General features: G+C 38.0%; 1 protein-coding gene across 1 annotated transcript in view; it reads right to left on the bottom strand.

Moving 5' to 3' along the window:
- Positions 1 to 246: 246 nt before the first annotated feature.
- LOC128265213 (piezo-type mechanosensitive ion channel component-like) overlaps positions 247 to 23,638 on the bottom strand; it is a 170,365-nt gene continuing 146,973 nt past the window's right edge. The window contains exons 3-7 of the mRNA XM_053001088.1: positions 8,649 to 9,025; positions 8,043 to 8,596; positions 6,925 to 7,161; positions 5,097 to 5,465; positions 247 to 374 (exon numbers count right to left, since the gene is read on the bottom strand). Coding sequence (XP_052857048.1) covers positions 247 to 374; positions 5,097 to 5,465; positions 6,925 to 7,161; positions 8,043 to 8,596; positions 8,649 to 9,025 — 1,665 coding nt within the window. The remainder of the gene's footprint in view (positions 375 to 5,096; positions 5,466 to 6,924; positions 7,162 to 8,042; positions 8,597 to 8,648; positions 9,026 to 23,638) is intronic.

Raw genomic sequence — 23,638 nt, 5'->3', positions numbered from 1 at the left:
GTGAGAGAGACCACCGGCTCTTTCGACAGCCGTAGCTAGTCGTGGCTTGATCAGCTTTTCCTGTAGCTTACCAGTCGTATTTATCATGCAGAGTGGTCGATAAGCTGAGGGAGTTGTGGAGTCTCCCTTTCCTTTGCTTATCAAACTCTGTATCTTCCACGGCTCGGGGAAAATTCCATTCTGAAGGCACTTGTTGTACATGCTTAAAAGCATGTATGGTCTACTTTCTGCTATGACCTTAAGAGCTTAAGTCGGGATATTGTCCGGTCCTGGTGCTTTCCCATTTTTCATGCTATCTATTGCCTTAGTGAGTTCCTCCAAGCTAAGTACCACGAAAAGTTCCTCCGTTGTCTGCAGCGGTCTGTATGCTGGTCCTATCGGGTGAGCGGGGAATAGAGTTTTTACAATTCTATCCATATGCCCTTCTTGTATGTCTGGCTGCGTGCCCCTTAGCCTGAGCTTTTTTATAACGAGTTTGTACCCCAAGCCCCACGGGTCATCGTTAAATTAATTACAAAGTGACTTCCATTTATCACGTTTGCTGGATCGAATTTCGATGCTTAGGTTCTTCTTTGCTATTTTGTACTCCTCCTCCTGAGTCGCAAAGTTTCCTTTTCTTCTTGATCGTGTGAGATGACGCCTGCACCGAAGACTCGTTTCTCTCAAGACATTTATCTCTTCCGTCCACCAGTATACTTCTGCCTCTTGCCTGCGGGGACTCCCCGCTTTTGGCATAGCGGCCTCACAGGCTTTGTATAGCGGACATGGTGCCGTTGACCACGCACTCCACGCTTCCTGTCTCATGAGCTTCTAAGTGTCTTCTGTCAAGTTCCCGAATTAGTATGGTCTTATTCATACGCTTGACATTCCATCTGCGGCCATTTTTAACTAGATTTTTCCCTTGATGAGAACTGTTTTCTCCGACGATATACGAGATATATTCGTGGTCACTCCCGTTAAAGATATCTTAGAATTTCCAGCCCGATATCTTGTGAGCAAAATTCTCTGATACAAGCGTTATGTCTGGAATTGCACCTTCGTGACCTATCCGCTGAAGTGTCGGTGTTGTACCTACATTTTCCACTAACAAGCGGCTCCCGCTGACATATTAAGAACATTTCGGCCTCTGCTGTTGGTCGAAGACATTCCCCATTCCTGTGCCATTGAACTTAAGTCCCCAGATACACTGAGTTTCCCTGGAGCTGCCGAACTATATATTCAATATCGTCAATTATGTTCCTAAAAGCTTATATGCTATTATTGGGAGTCAGGTAGCAGCTAACAATGCTGAGCTCCTTCAGCTGTGCGTATACGTAGTAGCTACCTCTTCCATCGCCCAGGCAGTTTATATCGCTTGATACTGGAATCCAAATGGCTGCAGTCTTATCTTCATTTTCTAACCAGATCTAATCACACCACAACGACACTTATTCCTTTAAAATTGTGACGAAGCGATATTGAGCGAAAAGGCCTGGAAGTCCCGGAGCAGTCGAGCCAGGTTTGACGAAAAGGTATGAAGGAATGCGATTGATAGATTTCGGCAGCGAAACAGCTTCCTTTTACTCTCGGATTCGATCCAGCCTCTTGTTGTTGTCCCACACTGATCTCGTCAAAGAGATGAAGGCCTTAGTTCTGTCTCTCTCGTCAGAAAAGGAGGGTAAAACGTGTGGGATGAGAATGTAACGGCACTCTATGCAGCTACCGTTCAGGTGCTGCCGTTTGCTGCTTTTATGTATTTGCGAATAGAAAATTTGTAACCATATGCCAGATTTCACGAAGTAAAGATCAAAACTGATTTTATCAGAAAATAAATATAGTAGACAAATTTTAAAAAAGGCGTGATGGGATGGTTTCCTCATGGGCCAACAAAAAATGTTGTGACAATTTAGAGTTGTCAAAGATGAGCAAAAATGCTCTGGGGTTTTTTCCACTAATTAAAAATAAAACGATAAAAGGTGAACTTCATGGATTGTTTAATACTATGTATGTTTTATAATTTGTAATTATTAAAACGCGACCAGCTGCTGCGATAACTCCTTCTGCTCGTTGCCCAGAAAATACTAAAAGGAGCCGTTGATTTTTGTCTTTTGTGTTTCTCTTTGCATTAATTCGGGCAGTTATAACAAAGTGAGTGAAATAATGAGAATTTAAAGTCCGAACACTCTCTATGTTAGCATTGACAACAAGACACGCAAAAAGTTCTGCATATAAATATATAATTTAACAGACGCTGCTGGCTTTTCAAAAAACGGCTAAATACAATATAAATTACCCTTAAAACTATCGTTATGTTAAAAAAATCTTAGTTTATCTACAAGACACGATACGTCTCAAATTTAATTTAATAAAACTAGTTCAATTCATACTTGTGGTACAAATATGTCACTTTTAACTTGCAAATACGCAGCAAAAGTGGAAACGCAAAGGAACTGCGGACGATAGCCAATGTTTCAGGCCTGTTGCAATATAATTTACATAGGTCAAATTTTTTTTTTATTATATCATTAAAAAATATTTAAAACTACTTCCAGTTAAGTGTTTTAGCATTTTACGTCGAGTTATCGAGTTATCGATGTATCGAAACTTTTAATAATTAACTGTCTCCAGAAATTATTTTTAAGCTACAACCTTATTTCCAATGCAATAAATAAGGAGTTACCCCGCACTAAAAATTCTTCATGTAAAAATTAGTATAAACATGTGTTGGGAGAAATCATTTAAGGGGCTTTTGCTACAACAATCACTTCGGCCAGGAATGATGACAAAGGCTTGACGAACGATATTGACATGCATGCATATTGGAGAGGCCGGAAGCTACCAAGACGGATGGAGATCTCTGGAGGAACTGCCGCTCTAAGCTGCCAGAAAAATTAAAACTCCTACTTGGCGTGAGCAGCACATATTACTCTTGGTAAGATTTTCCCTCAGATCTGCAGAAGGATTTGGTAGGAATGGTAGCATTCCTTTGAAGAACTAAGCTCAATTTCCATTATCACAACGTGAGCTTTTCACCAAACTTAACATACCAGGGGCAAGAGTTTACCGATGCTTCGTCGAGCACTTTCATATGTACTTACTTGCGAATCTCAGTGTAACGATCAGATAGCTTAAAAAAGTGTCCCAGGTAGCACCGCTCAAAACCAACTAATGTTCCAACTATTTACAGATATTTATTTTGTATTTTATATTTTTTGCGCACTTGGCGCTTTTATTTAAATTTCTCTAGTTGTATGGCGAGAGCGGGAGCCAATAGAGCTTTCGTTCGCTGTAACTCCTATCGTCGTCGAGATTTTCGCTAATTTTGATAAAAGTCTCAAGTTCGCGTTTCGCTATTAATAAAAAATAGCAATAAAATTTGCATATATTATATTTTTATTTACATTGCAATGCATGCCAATATATTGGCAATGTCATTCGAGTTATAAAAGTGGGTCAACCTGTATTGCGACAAAGCCACAACTTTGAGCGGTGCTGCCCTGAAACAACAAATGACGTGAGCTGAATTTCATCATGAAAGTCGTGGAGGCTCAGTTCACGTCCGCTAATAGCCGTTGAGCACGAGCCTTAACGAAGACAAGGCCTTAACTCCTGCAGGTGAAACGTATCCAGAAACGCATCTAGATAAAGAGGTGGGCAATCTGGCAATTGCATACGTCGTCGAGGAAAGGGCGCAGAAATAAAGTCCGCGTCGACGTAGTTCAGACTTTAAACGAGAAATCCATCGTAAAGCGGCGTTGCCACCCAATATAGATTAAATCGAATGTACATACGAGTTGTTAGAGCGTATTTAATTTAAAGCTCTTTTCATTTTATTGAAATCAAAAAGATTGTATTTGAATTAATAATTGAAGTCTGAATACGAGCTTTTGTTCGTTTTTTTAAGTTATTATGTAGAATAACAGTTCTGTAAGCATAACATAACACATTAAGCTGAGCGAAGAGGGCACAATAAATAACTGATCAACAACGAATGAGCAAGAGTGTATCCGTGCGAGAAGTGAAAAGCCCGATTTAAATTCACCATTAATAATTATGCCTGTCTTGCTATTACATTCCATCTTGAACTGATGTATTTCGCTTTAACTTCACTTTTCAGAAACCCATATATTGTCCAAAATATATGGCAAGAAGATAATCTTTTTATAGTGAGTAATATATATTAACATAACCTATTCTGCTTAACTTAGTACAAGGGAATTAGATTTTAGACAACGTATTATAGTTTCAGTCAGAAGTTTGCAACGCAGTGATGGAGACTTTTCCGACCCTATAAAGTATATCAAGAATATATATACCCCTCACTAGGAGAGTCAATCTAGCCATGTCCTACTGCCCGACATTTAAATTTTCATTGAATTTTCATTCTTTCTTGTTGCAATTATTTTACATAGGAATGAACCTCGTTCTTATTTAATCATTCAACAATAAAAAATTTAAAACAACAAGTTATGTGTTTTGGAATTCCGTTTACTTACCATTTACTTACCATTTTTATTATTACGATTACGAAATAATGTGTCTTAATTTTTAAATTGTATTGCGCCCAGTAACACTTTTTTGTTATTATTAACATAATAATTTTTGTTCATAAGTCCGATCAATTTTTTTTTTCGGTTTATTTTAAGTTATTTGAGTCTTATAACCATTGTTGTTCATAGGCATAAGCTAAAGTTTTAACCAATTTAAATTGGTTATTTTGCTGCAACACAGTGAACAAAAGTTAAGCGATCTGGCGCGACAGCCATAAACTCGAGTCCATGGAACGCTTATGTAGCTTTAGCAATCGATCGATCAGATTGATCAGTAACAACGCACAGAAAGTTCGGGTATATGAAAAGGTTCTTTATTTGCTAAATTGACTCTCGGCCTGGGAATGATAGTGACAAGTGGGTCACTCTAATGATGCTTCGGGCCTTGATAAACTCGCTCTGCATTTATTCCGTTGCTGCATGTTCCGCTCGGGGTGCTCGTGGTTCCTTCTACTGCCGTTGGCTCCAGTGCTTAGGGATGCGTCACCGTTACCAGACTAGGGTGAACAGGCAGCCTCCTGTCCCTTGCTCTGTACCGGTCGCACGGAACGCCTGCTTAGTTCTTACCTGACGGTTCAGGTGTACGCCGAAAGCCGCCAACGTAGTCCCTGAGACAAACGCTAGGATCTAGACGAACGCTCCCACCCTTCCGTACTTTTGCCGTAGACTTGCAGTTTATCGATGTCCTCGCTCTGGTCCCTAGTTTGATGTCCTCGCTCTGCTCCCTAGTTTGATGTCCTCGCTCTGCTCCCTGGTACGATGTCCTGGCTCTGCTCCTTGCGTTCTCCTGCAGGACCAAACGCATCAGGGTCTTTGGCTCACCGGATTTGGTCAGCTGCCGTTCTGGGACTCTGATCTTCTGTGCTTTTAAAGCATAACCCTTTCGAGACACCAGCCGATCTAACGAACGTACTTCCCGGCTAGTCGCACCAGGACCTGTAGAATTCTCGTAACACGATCAGGCGTGCCGGACTTCGCCAATGCGATCCCTGCAACTGGGCAGCTAGTTCTAGACAACTTCCTCCGATCCCACGGTTCCTTGTCGAAGGACTCTTTTTGTGCAATTCTGCCTGACACGCCGGGCAATCCGCCAAGCTCAAATCGAGACAGGAGTTGTGACAAAGCGCCTTGACTTAGCCGTGTGATGCCTTAAGGACCTCAGCTACCTGTGTCTCAATTTGGGGACTTCAAACTCTATATCCCGCACGGCTCCACTTGAATCTTCACGTTGTTTTCACCAATTACTGGTTCACTTGACACTTGTTGACCGGTAAAAGACGACTGATCCAGCTTCCTGCGCTTGGTCTGCTTCTATAGGCCTCTGTTTACCGTTAGTTAGTCTCCTTGTCTCCAGGCCCAAAGTCCTCGGAAGAAGAGTCTGTAGTCCGGTGATGTCCCGTTATTTCCTTTTGCACCCGGCACTCCGACGCTCTCTCTCCGGTTGCCGTCTTTTGGACTCTTCCTGTCCCACTCTGCACCACGGCACCACACTCTCTCTCCGTACTACCGTAACTACGGGCGAATTCGCTGCGTATCTGGCAACCGGTAGGCCACTGCTAGCGTGATTCATTGCACTGTTTGCTTTAATTTGTGGGGAATTATTTAACTCCTCACAAGACAATAGAGGAAAATTAAAGCAAATGCAAGGACTTCCTCGATGCCAAGTCAATGTCAATGTTTTTTTGAACGCTTTTGTCTTAATTTTGTCGAACGTACAATATTTAGATAATTATCTCCAGTAACTGGGAAGGATCTTAATCTTCCTGAGAAGAAGCCGTTAAGGAACTCTGGAGGTTATTAACTTTATCAATTTTCGATATGTGCTTACGATTCTCCAGTTGAAGGGTTGACCTCAATCGAAAAAAACACAATTTTGGTCGAAGAAATGAAGGTGGACAGAAGCTGGAGCTGAAATGCTTTTGAAGACCGTGCTGTAGTAGTTCTACTACCCTTATATACTTGTAATGCAAGGCCTCAAACTCTTATCACAGTATTGTGAATGCCAGATACTCGTTCGCTCCAAGACATAGTTTTGCTACATTCCTAAACTGTAATTTGCCCACTTTAGAGGGTTTTGAAAAGCGTCGGTAAAGAGCACAAAAGAGGCTTTTCCACAGAACGTTAAAGAATTTAAGACAGTCAACATGATAATCCGCATATATCGGAGGGATCGAAATCGTAGTTCCTGAACACGACGGATCCATTCAATGTAGCTTATTTGGGAACGACCTGTAGGTGAGCATTGCAAAAAAAAAAAAAAAAACCATACAGCTTAATATTTTGCACAGACGTGTGTTTTGTGTAAAAAAAATATAGTTAAACCTTTAAAGAATAAATACCGTAGCTTTCTGTATGTCATCTTTATAAATATGGAATGGTCGATTTAAATACGTACCATCGTAGTCTTTTATAAATTGAGCATTCGCTTGTTGCTTTTGAACAGTAACAAATTTTGGCAAAATGTTTGGTATAACCACTTGCTCATTGCTTATTTTTGCAGACATAATTCTTATTAGCTTTTCCCTGGTATTAACTTTTTTTTTTGTAAGTGTATAAGCCGTTTCATAAATAATAGCTTCTGGTGTCAGATTACACTTCAGTGCAAGAGTAAAACGAATTTCCATTGACATACCTTAGAAATTTACATTTAATGGGTATAATTGTAATAATGTTAAATGTTATAAATGCACCCAAAAAAAAAAAAAACGGAAAAAATCAAGAAAATTTTTCTTGGCTTACGATCAGCCCGTTCGCCTGTTTTTGATCTCAATTTGTAAACGTTCATTCACAAAAATCTAACAAAACCGTAAGCACTTACTCTTTCGTTTATAAAAATTCGATAGCCTGGTGTCGCTCTCAATTTTATCCCGATTGTTCATAACAATCCGCTTCCGCTCATAAAAACGTTCAAAAATGTTTATACTAAAGGGTAAGCGTCTTCGATCACCAAACATTGGGTAGCTAATAAGGTTCCGGGTCAATTTAGTTATTTTGTTTATGTTTATTTTGTTAATGTTATTCTTTTATCTTACTTCTCTTTTAAGTAGACTTCAAAAGTATAGTTAATATCATTTGGTTGCAAACATTTTACTTTAGTTAATAGTTGAATGTGATGCCAGTGTGGCGCAACCTGCTTATGCGTCTGGGAATCCAAAGGTTCTCAGTTCAAATCGAGGTTGGGTCGACATGGTGCGAAAAAAGAGATTTATCGCATTTCAAATAAAAATGAATTCAAAGAGATAAGACAACAAAAATGGAAAGAGGAAGAAAAATATATATATTTTGTTTCTTGTTTTAAGCTAACTTATTCATTACCAAAATGTTCTTAAATTTACGCCTATCGTTTGGAATCCAACCCCAAAATGTTGGTTACATATTATGAACGAGCGTTCATGAAGTCTGAAAAAAGGGGCTTACGCACTTTTTGATCCCGATTGGGCTTGATTTTTTACCGTTTTGACCGGATTTTTTTTGGGTGTGTAATAAATTAATTATTATAAAATCTAAACTTACCAGTTTTCAAATCATCTAATAGACGTAGTTTATCAGGTGGCGACATATTCCACAGAGTTATGGAGTTTGCATAGAATTTAACAGCGGTAATGTCAACAGCGTCGTACACCATCATATGATCCGATGCAAAATTATCCAAAATAATACGGCTAGTTAAGTCTTGAAGGTCTGTATCTGAAAATTGGTATATGCCAGCATAGCTTTGGGATAAGAATATGGGTTCGTAATGACTAATTTTCACTGTGATGTCAGCCTTGCGTGGTATATTGGGTTTACCCACCGTTCCGACAAGAGCAAATAGAAACAATGGACTCCAAATTAGCGCTATGAGAACTAATATTATTGTGCCACCAATCAAAAGTTTGGCATACAAAGCTTTGGGTTCTCCGCGCAGAACTGGGAAATCAGTATCCATTTGTCTATAGCAACGAACAATAAAAACCGACTGAAATATATCTTCCATTTTTATCCATTCCATTACTGTTAGTGTTGTGTCTATGCATACCCAGTCTAACATGGTTCGAAGAATGTATAAAAACGGAATTTCCATATAGCTAAGAAGTACTAAAAATAGGTATTCGTATAATCAAAAAACAAGAAACTTACATTTTAAATGCTATATAATTTATCAATGAATGTCCTTTTGTAAATACATTTCCCAGAATCCGTTTTGGGTAACCACATCTTATTTGGTATGCAGATAATAGCATATGAAGGCATTTTATTAAATAGAAAAAAACCGGAGCCGTTTCTCCAAAACTGTTCGCCGTCACATACGGCACTAAAAAGAACATCCAAATATGTATTCCGACAACAGTGATGATATGAAAAAATATTTTATATACAAGTGCTTTTCTAAGATATATTGCGCGTTCTGTAACAATTGTTACAAACTGGACAACTAACATTAGTAAAAAGCTAAAGGGAACTTTATTTCCTTGAATATAGGTCTCCAATACACTGGTGCTATATTTGTAACGATACTGAAAGAAAAAAAAATGGTTTATTTTAATAAAAGTAGAATATTACATAAATAAAAATAAATTCGGGAAGCCGTAGTCTTATTAATCTAGCAGCAATACCGCTTTTTATAAGAGTATTTGGTTAGATCCTTTCCTATCGGCAAGAGCTTTAAAGCCTATTTCCACAGAGATCCATCTACCTTCCACAATTCGTTGAAGGTATGGTACATAAGGTTTTGCATTTCCGGCGTTAAATTTGACGGACTTTGACGGACTATTTTATGCGATGCTAGCCGATATTTTTGCGGTGCAGCCCTGTTCCAACACAGTTCATCTCTGAAAAACCGTTAAGATTTTTAAAAAAAGTTAAACTCCAATTTCCACAGAGCACAGCCACCTTCCGATGTGAACATGTTTTCATGAGTTTCACATTTGTTGAAAATTCTAACCGTTTTCAACGGATAGACTGTGATGACTGATGATGACTTTTAATCTGGGAGAAACCGACGTTGAACTGTTGAAAAGCAACGGATAATTATTATTAAAATTTCACATCTACTCGAGTTTTGAAGCAGGTAGGCTAAGATATAGCATTTCACGACCTGGCAACGCTTTGCGAAAAACCAGTATTCCAGATCAGTCCTAGGAGGGAAAATGCAGTGCAAGGTTTATGTCAAGCTTCTTCTTGCTTTCATTCTTCGGAATACAAAAAGGCGATGTACGACCGTTTCTGCCCATTTGATTTTCAACACCCGGGCAAGCCATTCCGAGTGATTAGACTTGCAGCGCAAGGGTGAAATCAATTGAGAGAAACGATCAGCAGCAGACTGGGACAGAATAATGCGGCAACGAAGATTAGGATTACATTAAGGCATGGCGCAGTGCTAAAGCTCGGATGTGGCAACGGCGAGGAAGACAAGCAACATTTCCTGGTTCCCTAGTTCATTTGCAACCATTTTGTACGTTGAAAATTGGTTGCAAATGAACGTTGTACGTTTAAAAATGGTTGCAAATGTACTAGGCAACCAGGTAATGTTGCTTGACTTCCTCGCAGCAATACCGCTTTTTATAAGAGTATTTGGTTAGATCATTTCCTATCGGCAAGAGCTTTAAAGCCTATTTCCACAGAGATCCATCTACCTCCCACAATTCGTTAAAGGTATAGTACATAAGGTTTTGCAGTTCCAAAAACTTACCAGTTAGTCCGCCGTTAAATTTGACGGACTTTGACGGACTATTTTATGCGATGCTAGCCGATATTTTTGCGGTACAGCCCTGTTCCTACACAGTTCATCCCTGAAAAACCGTTAAGGTTTTTGAAAAAAGTTAAACTTCGATTTCCACAGAGCACAGCCTTGACTTCCTCGCCGTTGCCACAACCGACCTTTAGCACTGCGCCATGCCTTAATGTAATCCCCTAATCTTCGTAACCTTCAGTCAACCGGATTTATGATACGATGTCATATTCTTTCCCCAACAGTAATCCTCGTCAAGCATCAGCGTGGAAAGGCCTTCAAAGCTGTCGCCAAAAGGGTGAGTACGTTCTTAGTCATTTATCTTTGATTCCCGATCGGCCGTCATTACGCAGTTAAGTTAAGATATTTAATGAATTTCGATTACTGGTGTAAAAGAAACAAGTATAAACTCGAAAGATCATCGACGTATGCGCTATTCCAAGTCAGTAGACCATGGTATTTTAGTTTAAAAACCCATTTTTGTAAAACAACGAAAAATATTTTGATTTGCTTACAACAAACAAAAACAAAATTAGAGATAGGTAGTTCTACTTAGGCCACTTCTGAGCATGCAGAACTATGTTCGTTTTTTCAAATAATACTAAGGGAAGGGAACAAGCGAGTTCGAGCTACTCCTTACCAGCATCCTTTTTAGAGTACGTGGAGGAGTTTCATGTGTCATGTCAAAAGTTGGTTGGCTTTTAGAGACGTTGCGATTAGCCGAATTGGAAACGGCTAAGTAACAGCAGAAAGGATTGCTTTCAGCAACGGACTTTAGAGAATTTGGTTCTGGTAGAAAGATTACACCAAAAGTAAAGGAACAAGGATTAAACAACACAGGTACAATCAAGCATATCACCCGGAGTATGACAACAAATTCTTCGGAAAAAGATTTAGGATCTCAAGGTGAAACCCGTTATCAGGCATCTGCAGGAGACAGACACATACCGGTAAGCCAAAGAAAAGCGGTCGAAAACCAAGCAAGAAAGGTCATTCAAGTCATGCACAGTCTGATGTGAGATCAAGGGATTCTACATCACAGGCTCTCGTCGACTATGGACATATTTTTGAGCAAGTAGAAAAAATATTTCAAGACAGATATCTGCTTTAAGGTTACCATGCAATCTAATAGGCATTGGAACTGCAGGTTCTCGAGAAGTACAAGGTACATAGAACTTAGAGGATAGTTACCAAAGTACCCGATATTCGACATTAACTGCTTTACGTATACATAAGTTAAAAGATTGATTATGATTTTTATATAAAAAAATCTAACTTTTCTTTATTGAGTTGGATTAAGAACTAACTTACTTAGATTAAACAATTGTTTTTATAGCTACGCGTCGCTCCATCGCTGCCGCCGTCTCTGCCGCTGTTGATGTTTCTGCTGACGTTCTTTCATATTATTGGTTGCTGCTCTTGGTCGCCGTCGCCGTTGGCCAAACTTAATTGTAATTGGCCAGTGCATTTTAATTATAGTTTTTGTATGCACTAAGTTGAGTTCGATCAACTTTGGAAATTGGCTATTCTGCATTCCCACGATCGCTGACCAAAAGGTGCAAGCTAAGTTCGTTAGAACTTTATTGAGAGCATTGCTTTGCTGTTAGTTGTGCAATTAATGCTCTCTTCTTCGGTTTGGGAAATTCTATTATTGAGGGCATTGCTTTGCTGTTTGTTGTGCAATCAATGCTTACTCATTTCCTCTGTCTGAGAAATTGTATTATTTTGGGTGTTAACTCTTCCCTCCTTAAACGCGACTGTCCTCGGTCGCAACGTAGTAGAGTACAGGTCCGGAGTGCGTGGGCTTTTCTTGCGTTTCTGGCACGGAAACTGGTGTCCTTTCCGTTGACCTACGTCTTCGTAGGAGTTCCGTGATTGATCCTATTATAAGTAGTAGTAGGATGATGGCGGATCCGTAGCTAACGGAAGATTCTATGGTTGCCTTGCTTCTTAATTTTTCCAGCGCTTTTGTGTTGTTAATGTTGAGTTCCTTGACCATTTGTAGTGAGAGAACTTCCTCTAACTTAGTCTTTTCGCCCAATAGTTGGAATAACGGAGGTTCTGGTTCGACTACGTTGATTTCCATTGACTTGAAGATGGTTTCACCAATTGTTACCGTCGAATTACGATATTGTATTATGAAAGAGCCTTGCAGTTGTAGAAGTCTTTCATCTAGTGAGACTGGTCCATTGAAGTTGTTTAGCAGGATGGTGCCTGGTAGTATTTCTTCGAAATCCGGTATATGTTGATTGTTGATCATCTTACATTCTGGTTCTCGAAGGTTTAATAGAGCGTTTACGCAAGTATCATTGCTTAAATCTAACAAATTTTCTGAATTACAAATTGTCTTATCATTATAGGATTCACAAGGTTTAATTATTGCCAATAATTGTCTCTTACATTCTAAAAAATTTTCATATTTTATATCATTGATTATTTGGGCTTTTTTTATTGCTTTAATTTTTAAAGTTCTACAATTATCTGATTCAATGGTTGGTAAGCTAATAATGTAAATAAGCTCTGGGTAATTTTCAACATTGCATTAGTAGCGTTAGTAAGTTGGTTTATTTTTTGATTAATTAATCTCTTAATTACTACTTGTCTATTGTTGTTTTCTAGCTGCTCATTTATCTTGTCTTCTAAGATCTGATAGTCGTGGTGATCTGGCGATCCCGCCAGCCATTTCCATGCAGTACCTATTGCTTCTATTGCCCTTTTTTGTCTTTTTTGAGTTTGGAGTATGCGTAAATCCGTTTGGATTTGTTTTAGTTCATAGGAAAGATATGGGTGTAATGGATGAGATGGGGTGAGTGGATGAAATGATTCTTCTAACTTCGCCAGAGTTTCTTCATAGCTTTGTAGGTTAAAGATGTGAATGATTTTAAATGTTCCGTCTTGTTTAGCCGCTAATCCGGTTTCGAGTGAGATGATTTGTGAATTGGAATAGTCGAGGACTGTAGTTATTCCCAAGCATGTTGGTAAAAATAATCTGAAAAATTATGTTCTTATATTATTTTTATGTATGATTTTTCCGGTTTGTGTTTTAATGGTGGTCGTTCTATTTTTTGCTACTTTCTCGGTTTTGTATCTAGGTGTAAGTTTAGTTCCTAATCTTTTATCTATTTTTACATGTACAGTTTCGCCTGGCTTAAAAAGTTTTGGTAATATTTTTCTTGATTATGGTATTCGAGGTCGGCTGTTTGTTTATTTTTAATTTTCTTTTTATTTCTTCTCGTTTCTTTTCTATGTCTTCTGTTGAACTAGAGATTATGCTTCTGAAAAATATGTCTATGGGTCTTTCTTTTGTTACAGAATGTATCGATTTATTATATTCTTGAACTGCTTTAAAGATTAAATCTTCAAATGATATGCTCCCGTTGTCTTTTTTGAGACACCGCATGATTTCAGATAGGGTTGAATGAAACCTTTCTATTTGTCCGTTACTTGTCGATGCGTACGGTGCGGTGGTGTGTAATGATATTTTGAGTTCATCTTCTAACATAAACTTTATTGCTGCTGAGCCAAATGATCGTTCGTTGTCCATTATTATCCATTTCGGCATACCGAAAGCAATTAACATTTCCCTCAACGGATTTTTAATATCTTCAGATGCTCTTGTCTCTAAAAATTTTACTTCAACATATTTTGAAAACTTGTCAATTCCCGTTAAGACTCTATGTTTTTCGGTAATATAAATATCTATGTGAACTATTTCTCCTGGGTAATTAGGAATGGCGGTCGGTTGGATTTCTCCTTTTGGGGGGTGTCTATCGTATTTTGATTCTTTACAAGTTTGACAGGCTTGAACTATTGCTTGGATTTTCTTGGTAAGTTGTGGAAAGAAATAATTCTTCAAAATTTGTAATTTGTTCTCTTTTGCATCTCTATGGGCTCGTTTATGTTCGAGGGTAATTATTTCGTTTTGTTGGGACTCCGAAGTTACGTCGTCTATTTCGTTTTGAGTAAACCTTACCTTGTATGATTTAAAATAGGTAGGGTAAATGTTTTGAATTTTTCCCATTACCTCTTCGGATGTAATGATTCCGTTTATAAGCTTCGGATCAAGTTTACTAGTTAAGATTGCAATAAGTTTTTCTTCCGTGTAAGATTTTTGTTTAATTATGTGTCTGTGGTATGTTGGGAATGGCATTTCGAAGCTATAGGAATCTGTATCGGCAGTCAGTAATAATAATTGGTTTTTAAATACGTTAATTGGAGCTTCTACTGAAAATATGAGGTTGTGTGACGAGCTTTCGTCGCTATTGGCTGATGCTGAGGAGCGTATTGCGTGTTGTGTTATTTTATTGTTACCACCGACTGAACTAACTGAAAAAGTGTTCTCATTTGGCTTTGGATTTGGTACTAATTGATTTTGAATATAATTTTGATTAGAGCCCGTGTCGATTAAGAATTTTAGAATTTTTCCGTTCCCCGTGGTTACTTTAAAGTAAGGTAGTGAGGAACGATTTATTCTAAAAAATAAAGTTCTGACATATCTATGTATTCTTGTTGTTCGTTATCGCTTTGCCATACATATTCCTCCTGAAGTTCGTTAACGTTATTTTCTTCTGCCAACTGATAATACTCTTGTTCTGAACTTGATGAAGCTTCATCTGAATTTTGCTGCGCGTTACTTCCTGTCTCTGGTTGAATATGGAACTGTCTTGGCATCTTATTATTATTTGGGGCATTAGCGGTGCTGAGAGGTCTTTTCCCTGCATAATCATTATTTGCTGGTTTGTTCATATAATTTATATGACGTGATCGAACTGACTGATCTACGTCCATAGGTACCGGTTTCGGTTGTGGTCGTGGTTTTGGTATGTTATAGGACGCTACTACCGGATTGGTTTGTATAAGGTTGACTATAAGATTTGAATTGGTTAGTTTGAGTAATTAGGGGTTTTCCGGATTGGTTTGGGTTATGGTAGAGATGCGGATGGAAATTTTGTTTGACGGCTACCATCCGATATGGTTGTTGAGGTTTAGGTGGTAGCATGGGTGCCCTCCCTAAATACGGAGTTTTTGGTGTCTGGTTATTCCTAGCATTTTGATTCTCTAGCAGACTGCATAAATGTAGAGCGTGTCCTAAGTCATGTGGTTCTTTAATGGCCAGCAATTGTGCCAGGTTTCCATTAAGTCCTCTGACAAAAGTGTCTAATGCTTTTTCCCTATACATGGCTGTCAGAGATTGTATAGTTTCTTGTGAGGCATCTAAGCTGCCAATTTGGTTTAGAATTAGTGATAATTGTTGATAGACTGCCTGATAATATTCATCTATAGTATTGTTACCTTGGTTAAGAGCATATAGTTGATATTCTAAGGTCTTTAAGTCGCGCTTGTCGGCGAAATGCGCTGTTAGGCATTTTGAAATAGCTGTCCAATCTAAGGGGGTATTATATGATTCTAATACTGCGTCCGCTTGACCAGTAATTTTGTTACGGATTGCTAAAAGAATTCCATAATATTTTGGTGAACCAATTCTGTTTTCATAGATTTTTAACACCCTCTCGACACTTTTCCTCCATGATGAATATTCACTTTTGTTTCCTGAAAAGTCTCTAAGTGTCCGAACAATGTCTGGTAATTTATCTAACTCACTAAGATTGTGCGTTAATTCTCTTTTAATTGTTTGGTCTGTATATTTGGAAAAATCTTTATTTGGAAATACTTACCTTTACTAGTCTACTGAGATTTGTCTCTAAGATTGTTTTTATTTTTTCCTCAATGTCCCTCTCGGTCATGATTCGTGTGTTTATTTGTGTGGAACTGGCTGATGAGGGTCCGGTAAGATTCGCGAGTCTGTCTGCCAAATCTTGTTCGGTCATTTTGGGTATGGATATATGAGCAGCGAAAAGTTTAATTTAATTTTTTAATTTTAGTTATTCAGAATTCGGGAGTTGTCTTCTAAGAATTAGGGTGTGCGATTTTTTATTACCTTTGTAATTATTGTGTGGGAATTTTTATTTTCCCTATATTTTGGATTTTTTTCTTTTTAACTCACTAAAATATGTCTTCTACACTTTATATTTGGGTAAAACTTTTTCTTCTTTGAATATTTTTCGATTAAATATTTTTTATGTTTTTGTTAATAAATTGCTTAAAACTATTCTTACAGTAGTAACATATCTCGGCGTGCTCTCGTGATGACAGGCTCGGCAGATTCCGTTTTATCCCACTCTGCAACGATCTCTCCTGAGTGTGAGTTTACTAAGGGGCCTTCTCTGTACCTTAATTCACGTTCCCTTCGAACGGATACTAAAGGGATCACGGCGATAAAATTTGGCCTGATTATTCCACCGGGTACAAGTCCTGTTTTTTTTTTTCAGGAGTGACAATTTGCGGCGTTTTTTAAACGGCACTTTTGCACTTCCGAATCTCGGTATTTTTGGTTTTTTACTTCTCACTGATTAGGCGGAGGTCTGAAACGAAACGTCAGAATTTTTTACTTTCTGAACATCGCGAGACGCGGAACTTGTTATCCTTTCGCGGTTTTAATTAGGTCCCTGCTCGGGCGCCAGTTAAAAGATTGATTATGATTTTTATATAAAAAATCTAACTTTTCTTTATTGAGTTGGATTAAGAACTAACTTACTTAGATTAAACAATTGTTTTTATAGCTACGCGTCGCTCCATCGCTGCCGCCGTCTCTGCCGCTGTTGATGTTTCTGCTGACGTTCTTTCATATTATTGGTTGCTGCTCTTGGTCGCCGTCGCCGTTGGCCAAACTTAATTGTAATTGGCCAGTGCATTTTAATTATAGTTTTTGTTGTATGCACTAAGTTGAGTTCGATCAACTTTGGAAATTGGCTATTCTGCATTCCCACGATCGCTGACCAAAAGGTGCAAGCTAAGTTCGTTAGAACTTTATTGAGAGCATTGCTTTGCTGTTAGTTGTGCAATTAATGCTCTCTTCTTCGGTTTGGGAAATTCTATTATTGAGGGCATTGCTTTGCTGTTTGTTGTGCAATCAATGCTTACTCATTTCCTCTGTCTGAGAAATTGTATTATTTTGGGTGTTAACTCATATACTTAATCACCCAGAGAAAGCTGGTTCAGATGCGTAAGAACCTAATAGGCGTTGTTGTCGCTAAGCGAGGCACAAAGAGTTTAACTTTATCTTCGGCGCATCGGCGTAATGTGGGAGTGGTGGACGCAGTAGTGTTTGAAAAGGAAGCAGATCCACAAGTCAGATTCGTAAAGGCAGTTCAAACTCCACTTAAAGTTTTCCGTTGTTGGAACTGTGACTGTGAAGGTCATGGTTTGGATAAGTGTTAAAAAGAAAGAAAGATATTCTGTAACGGGTGCGGAGCAAAAAAAGTTGCCAGGATGCAGGAAATGCGTCAGACGGGTCCATTCGGCAACCAAAGCCGAGTGGCCCCTCAAAATTGTAATTAATTTATAACCGGCTAGCTCAGAGCCTAATCTGACAGCAAAACTGTACGCAAACGTAGACAAAATGAAATGAACTGAAATTCGTTGTGAAACTATAGTGCCAAAGCTACGTCCTTTGAATATGAGAGCATATTTAAAAAAGAAATATAGTTTAACAGAGAAAAGATCTAGGGAACGTATGAAACGACTATGGAGAAATGTTAAAAAAACAAACAAGCAATTGGTATCTACTGTAGTAAACCGAGGGAATTATAAAAAATTTTATGTGGAAGTATCGTTGTTGAACTTTCGGGGTTATTAGATACCGGGGCTAACATTACTTGTGAGGGATCTACCCAGGCATCCCAAATTAAAACAACGCATGGTATGGCAAGCCCGGTGCTTTGATACCTTGAAACAGAAGTCACTTATCTAGGGCAAAATCGAACACTGCGAATGTGCGTTATTCGACCAATATTAGGAATAGATTTCTGGAAAGAATTTAATTTAGCGCCAGGTCTTATCTCGAGCTTAGAATCATCTAAGCAAAAATCGGAGTTGGAAAGTCAAAACCACTCGGTGACGGTAGTACAACAAGCTTATTTGCAATCGGTTATTGCACAATTTACAACAAGCTTATTTGCAATCGGTTATTGCACAATTTCCTGCATTTGATAGGCAAGGTTTAGGAAGCACTTCTTAGCTGGAGCACCATATAGACGTGGAAAATGAAAAGCCTACCCGGTCTCACCGGCCGTAGAAAAGTTAATATATGGTAAAATTGACCTTATGTTAGAGCTTGGCGTGATTGAAAAGTCAAAAAGAGCTTGAGGCTCTCCGATGAGGCTTGTAGGTAAGAAAGGTAGGGTTATGTTTAGATGCCTGGATATTATATTTTGTACCGTAAAAGCTAATATATTTTTTTATTTCTGCACTAACAGTCCCTGGTTGGCCATTATATCATTTTAAAGTAATGCCTTTCGGACTTTGTGATGCTCCGCAGACCATGTGTAGACTCATGGACGAACATATACCACCAGATTTGAAGAAATGTTGTTTTGCATATTTGGAGGATTTATGTGTAGTTTCCGTAGACTTTAATTCGCATGTTGCTACCTTAAGAAAGTTAGCGGAGCGGTTTCTAAGAGCAAATTAAACTTTGAATATAAAGAAAAGACATTTTGTTGTAACGACTGCCAAATACTTGGCATTTACCATAGGCTTAGGAGGAATATCGACGGATCTAAGCAAGATTGAATCAATTTTGAGTTGGTCAATTCCGAAATCGTTGAAACAAACTCGAGGATTTTTAGGATTAGCGGGTCAAAAGCTAAGTTTACGTAGACACCCGAGGCACAGACATTGTTTGAAGAACAAAAAATAGCGTTGACATTAGCGACGGTAATGAAAGGAAGACTAGCCAGATGGGCGATGCAGTTACAAGGATACAATAAGTCAAAGAATGGGTAAAGAACATGTGGTACTAGACGCTTTGTCGCATAAATGTGGCAATGAACTAGCAGTGAAAGAGTCTTAAGGTCCTGAAATTTATCTTGCGTCGCCCTAGTTTCAATCAGATGATTATGTTAAGTAGAAACTCAAAATCGAAGGCTACCAGGAATCATACCCGGATGTGAAGGTATTAGATCAGTTTATATATATTCTTACAGAACACGAAGTTGGTTCAGAAGAATGCAATGTTCAAGCCTGGAAGCTATTTATTCCAGTGCAGCTCACTGAATCTTTTATTGACCGCGCAAACAAGCCAGTAGTATCCCCTCATGGTGGTGAAAATTTTGACCGGTTCGTAGGCACTTTTATTGGTCAGGAATGGTTCGTCAGGTTCGTAAATACATACGACAAAAATAAATAAAATTCACCCGAGGTAGACGTGATTCCGATCGCTCCGCCGAGTGAACGGAAAAACTAACTTATTTAAAAATAAAAATACACCAATAAATAGCGAAAAGACGCTGGCAACAATGCCAAAACAACAAGGGCCCTCTTCCCTAACAAATCTAATACCAAATACAAAAATTTAAATAAATTAAACTAAATAACAATGCCTGCGGGTACGTTATTGAATAGTGCCAGCAGCAAACCAATTGCATACATTTACGAAATCGTTTTTTGTTTGTCGTCACTCGGCATCTTACGCACTGGCAAATCGTCTTGGTTGAAAATAATCTCAGCATGTAAGCAAAGTTCCTCACCAACAATCAATCAACAATCAAGTCCATGCAACCGATTGGAACCGCATAAAAATCTAAAGGGGACGATTCAGTGTCAATTTGAATGGTCTCTTTGAAATGTCCAATATGATTCATTTTGCTTGCTTCGCGGTCGCTCTTGAAACTAATAACAGATACACTACAGTTTTGCAGCTTCGGACGTCGAATTTCGTCATACAAGTCTTCGCGGACAAGACTAAACTTGCTAACGGTGTCGAAGAGAGCTACGCACTTTTTGTAAGCAATAGTAATTTCGTGAAATTTTACTGCTCTCAGCTCTTGCATTTTGGTTACAATTGCGAGAAATATGTCCGTGCTGGTTACACTTGAAGCATTTTGTACTTCGTTGTTTGTTTTTGCAGTTATTCGAAACGTGTTCTTTTTCACCACAGTTGTAACAGGTAACCTTTTTTTTAAAGTTCTTGTTCACTGCTGCACCTTTCTCACTGTGAAACATTTCCTCACTACGCTTTGGTTTCTCACGGTCCTACACTTTTTCTCTTTCGTTTTTTGTGACGTAACTTTTTAATTTCTCTTTGAACTCACTCAAATTCTGGCACCGTATAGAAGTGTTTTGTCAATTGGATGATCGTCTATGCCATCGATTACGTATCTCATCAAAACTGAATCACTAATTTCAGCACAAATGGCCAACTCCTTCATTCAATGCAGGTAAACGAAACTTAGCTTTTCGTGTATTTGTTTGCTGCTTGCTACCGTTTTAAACTCATTTATGATTGAAGTTTTAAGAGCATTCCAAGTACTTAGACCTCTTTCACTCATTTTGCAGTTCCTTTCAAAGATTTTTTCGCGAATATTAACTTTTGCAGCACATGATCTCGGCTTGTTCTTCAAACTCAGTTAACCACGATTCAATAGATATTGAGTTAGTACCGTCGAAAAAACGAATTGTGTGTTCTTAATCGCGGAAGCTTAAGGCGAAACGCGGTGTTGCCAGTTCTTTGCAAAAAGTTTTCGGTTCTTGGTTCGCACTATTCGCTGAAATTCGCGCATTTTGCATTCTGTTTTCTTCCTCAGTCATGTCGATTCTTGTACTTCTTTCGCTCTAAAACACAACGACGCCTTCGTCTTCGTCGTCTGATGAGTCGATTTGACTGTGTGCGAGAAGCCCATTTTGTAACAGATTACGAAATATATAAAGTCCTACGTCATCAACGTTGTAGGTTATGTTTAAAACATTACAGATCGATGTTATTTGCTTTATATAGCCTTCTTTCGCCTGATAGTTTTCCGAGGTCCCATCAAAATCGAAACCGGAAAAGTCTCACGGTTGTTTCGAATTTGTGCAAAGCAACAATGTTCTCTTTTTTGCTGCTGCGCAAATTTTCACTTATGAAATCATTTAAACGGCTCATGTTTGTGCAAAAAAGTAAATATTACAGCGACTGAATAAAGTTTTAGAAGTTTACACAGATTGTAACACACATTGTTTTTTTCAGGTTTTCACTATTCACTTTTTTCTGTTGAGCCACCAAATGTGGGATTTTGGTTTGTTATTGTTTATTGATTAAGTATTAAGTATTAGGTATGGAAATACACATTAGCAAAATTTAATTTGGATTAGATCTTTCGTCGAAGGATCGAACTTAACTCCCCGTCTTCTCGTCGTCTGCATAAAGACAACTCTCGCTTTTTGCTCATCCTCGTCGTTCGTCTTTAATCTTCATTTGTAGTCTTCTCGTCTTTAGTCTTTACTTGTAAATCTCACATCTTTCGTAGTTCTCGTTCTGCTTAAGGGTTGTTGTCTAGGGTAAACGTATGTCATGCTTGATCCTTAAAGCAAACACACCCTACAAATATATAGGCATTAAATATAGGCATAACTCCCTGCTCAGGGAGACAAATCTAAAATTTGATAGACAAGGGGGCTACCATTAATTATATAATTATTATTGAACGTTGATGTACTATAAACAGTACAAGTGAGTGGCCCAACGAAAACAAGCAACCTAAGTATTTCTCCTACAAAACAATCGAAATCTAGGTGGCGCTATCTATCGAACTGCATAGCCAGCACTAGAAGCTAAGAGCATTCAGACACAAAAACAGCTGTTTGGCTTTTGTTTTGCTTACATGTTTTAGGACACTTGTTTACTGTGATCGGCCTTTGTGCTCATACATACAAAAACAGCTATGTAAGTATGTTAATCGCGCCATTGCTTTTTTTCGGGATTCTTTCAACTCTTTATTTTCTGCAAAGGAATTTTTGACCACAAAACGCCAGTCGACATCAACTATCGTCGTTTTTTTGTGTAAATCCGTACATTTCTCATTATATGTCACGGTGGTTGTTTCTGAAACTTCTTCCAACTCCCAATATTTCTTTAATTGCCGAGTGAATGCGCTTACTACCCGGTATTTGCACAATTCTAGATAAAATCCATCATAGATTAGTACGTTGACGAATCATGGTTTTTTCCTGTTTCAATACTTGAGTAATAATTTCGGCCAAAAGTTCTCCTCCTATCAGCATATCAATCCTGCTACTCTTCTTCATACTCAAATGACTGCGGTGGTTGTGGGTTTAATTACTTCGCTAAAACCACTGCTTCTCTCAAATTCATCATTGCTGGAAAATCTTGGACGAATTCTTAGCTGGAGCGACGCTTTTGATAACCCAACCATGTATATGATACCGTTTATATTATAAACATTTAACAAATCCTGCGCTTGAATTTTTTCTGCGTATGAAATTCGCCTTGGAGGGATAATTAAACGGTTTTGTCTTGTCAAAATTAAGTTTCATTTCCCATTTAATTTAGGGATATTTGGCCGTTTCGCTTTTATATAATATTTATCAAAAATGTTTGAAAAACTGTTCTTTTAACTAAACTCGCTCTTATCACTAATATTTAACTGGTTACACTCAGTTGGAATGGGGTATTCAATTGACAATGTTTCAGACTCGAATTGCTCGCATAAATTTGAACTTGACTCTGCCGTATCATTTGAACCACTCAAGGTGCGTTCAATTTCATTACATTGCTCATTTCTTTCCAATTCAATATTAACTTTACTCTTTAACTCTTTAGTTTTATCTATCTCGCTATCATTTTTATTGCTATCACCAGACCGATCTAATCTTGTAGTTACACAACTGTTCTAACCATTTTAATTATATTACAATTCAAAAAATCATTTTCAGTAATCCCATTATTTGACTAATAATTTTCGATATTCATATCATTCGTGTAAACATTTTCAGTAATCCTATCATTTGAGCAATAATTGTCAGTATTCCTATCATTTGAGCAATAATTGCCAGTAATCCTCTCAATTGAGCAATAATTTTCAATATTTCTATCATTTGAGCAATCATTTTCAGTGATCCTATCATTTGAGCAATCATTTTCAATATATTTATAATTTTAATATTTCTATCATTTGAGCAATCATTTTTATAATTTTAATATTTCTCTCATTTGAGCAATCATTTCAATATTTCTATCATTTGAGCAATAATTTTTCAAAACGATCTTAAAGTTACATATGTTCATAAAATCTCTTCCAAGAATAGCGCAATATGCCATTGATTTGTTCGCCACAACCAGTAATTCAAAATTAAACTTTTCTTTATTCATACCAAAAAAGCATGGGAATTTTCCATTTCTATCTAAAGGGCAGCATATCTTTATAAAACTAATTAAACTAACTGAATCAATTAGGCGTTCTACAAAAAAATACTGATTAGGTTCTGTCTAAAAGTAATTTTTTTTTTCTCGGTGCCCTGAGCCACTATGTGCTCCAGACTTAAACATCCGTAGCAGGATCCA

This window comes from Drosophila gunungcola, unplaced genomic scaffold (assembly GCF_025200985.1).
Source record: "Drosophila gunungcola strain Sukarami unplaced genomic scaffold, Dgunungcola_SK_2 000101F, whole genome shotgun sequence".
Lineage (NCBI taxonomy): Eukaryota > Metazoa > Arthropoda > Insecta > Diptera > Drosophilidae > Drosophila > Drosophila gunungcola.
This window is presented reverse-complemented; position numbering and strand designations above follow the sequence as displayed.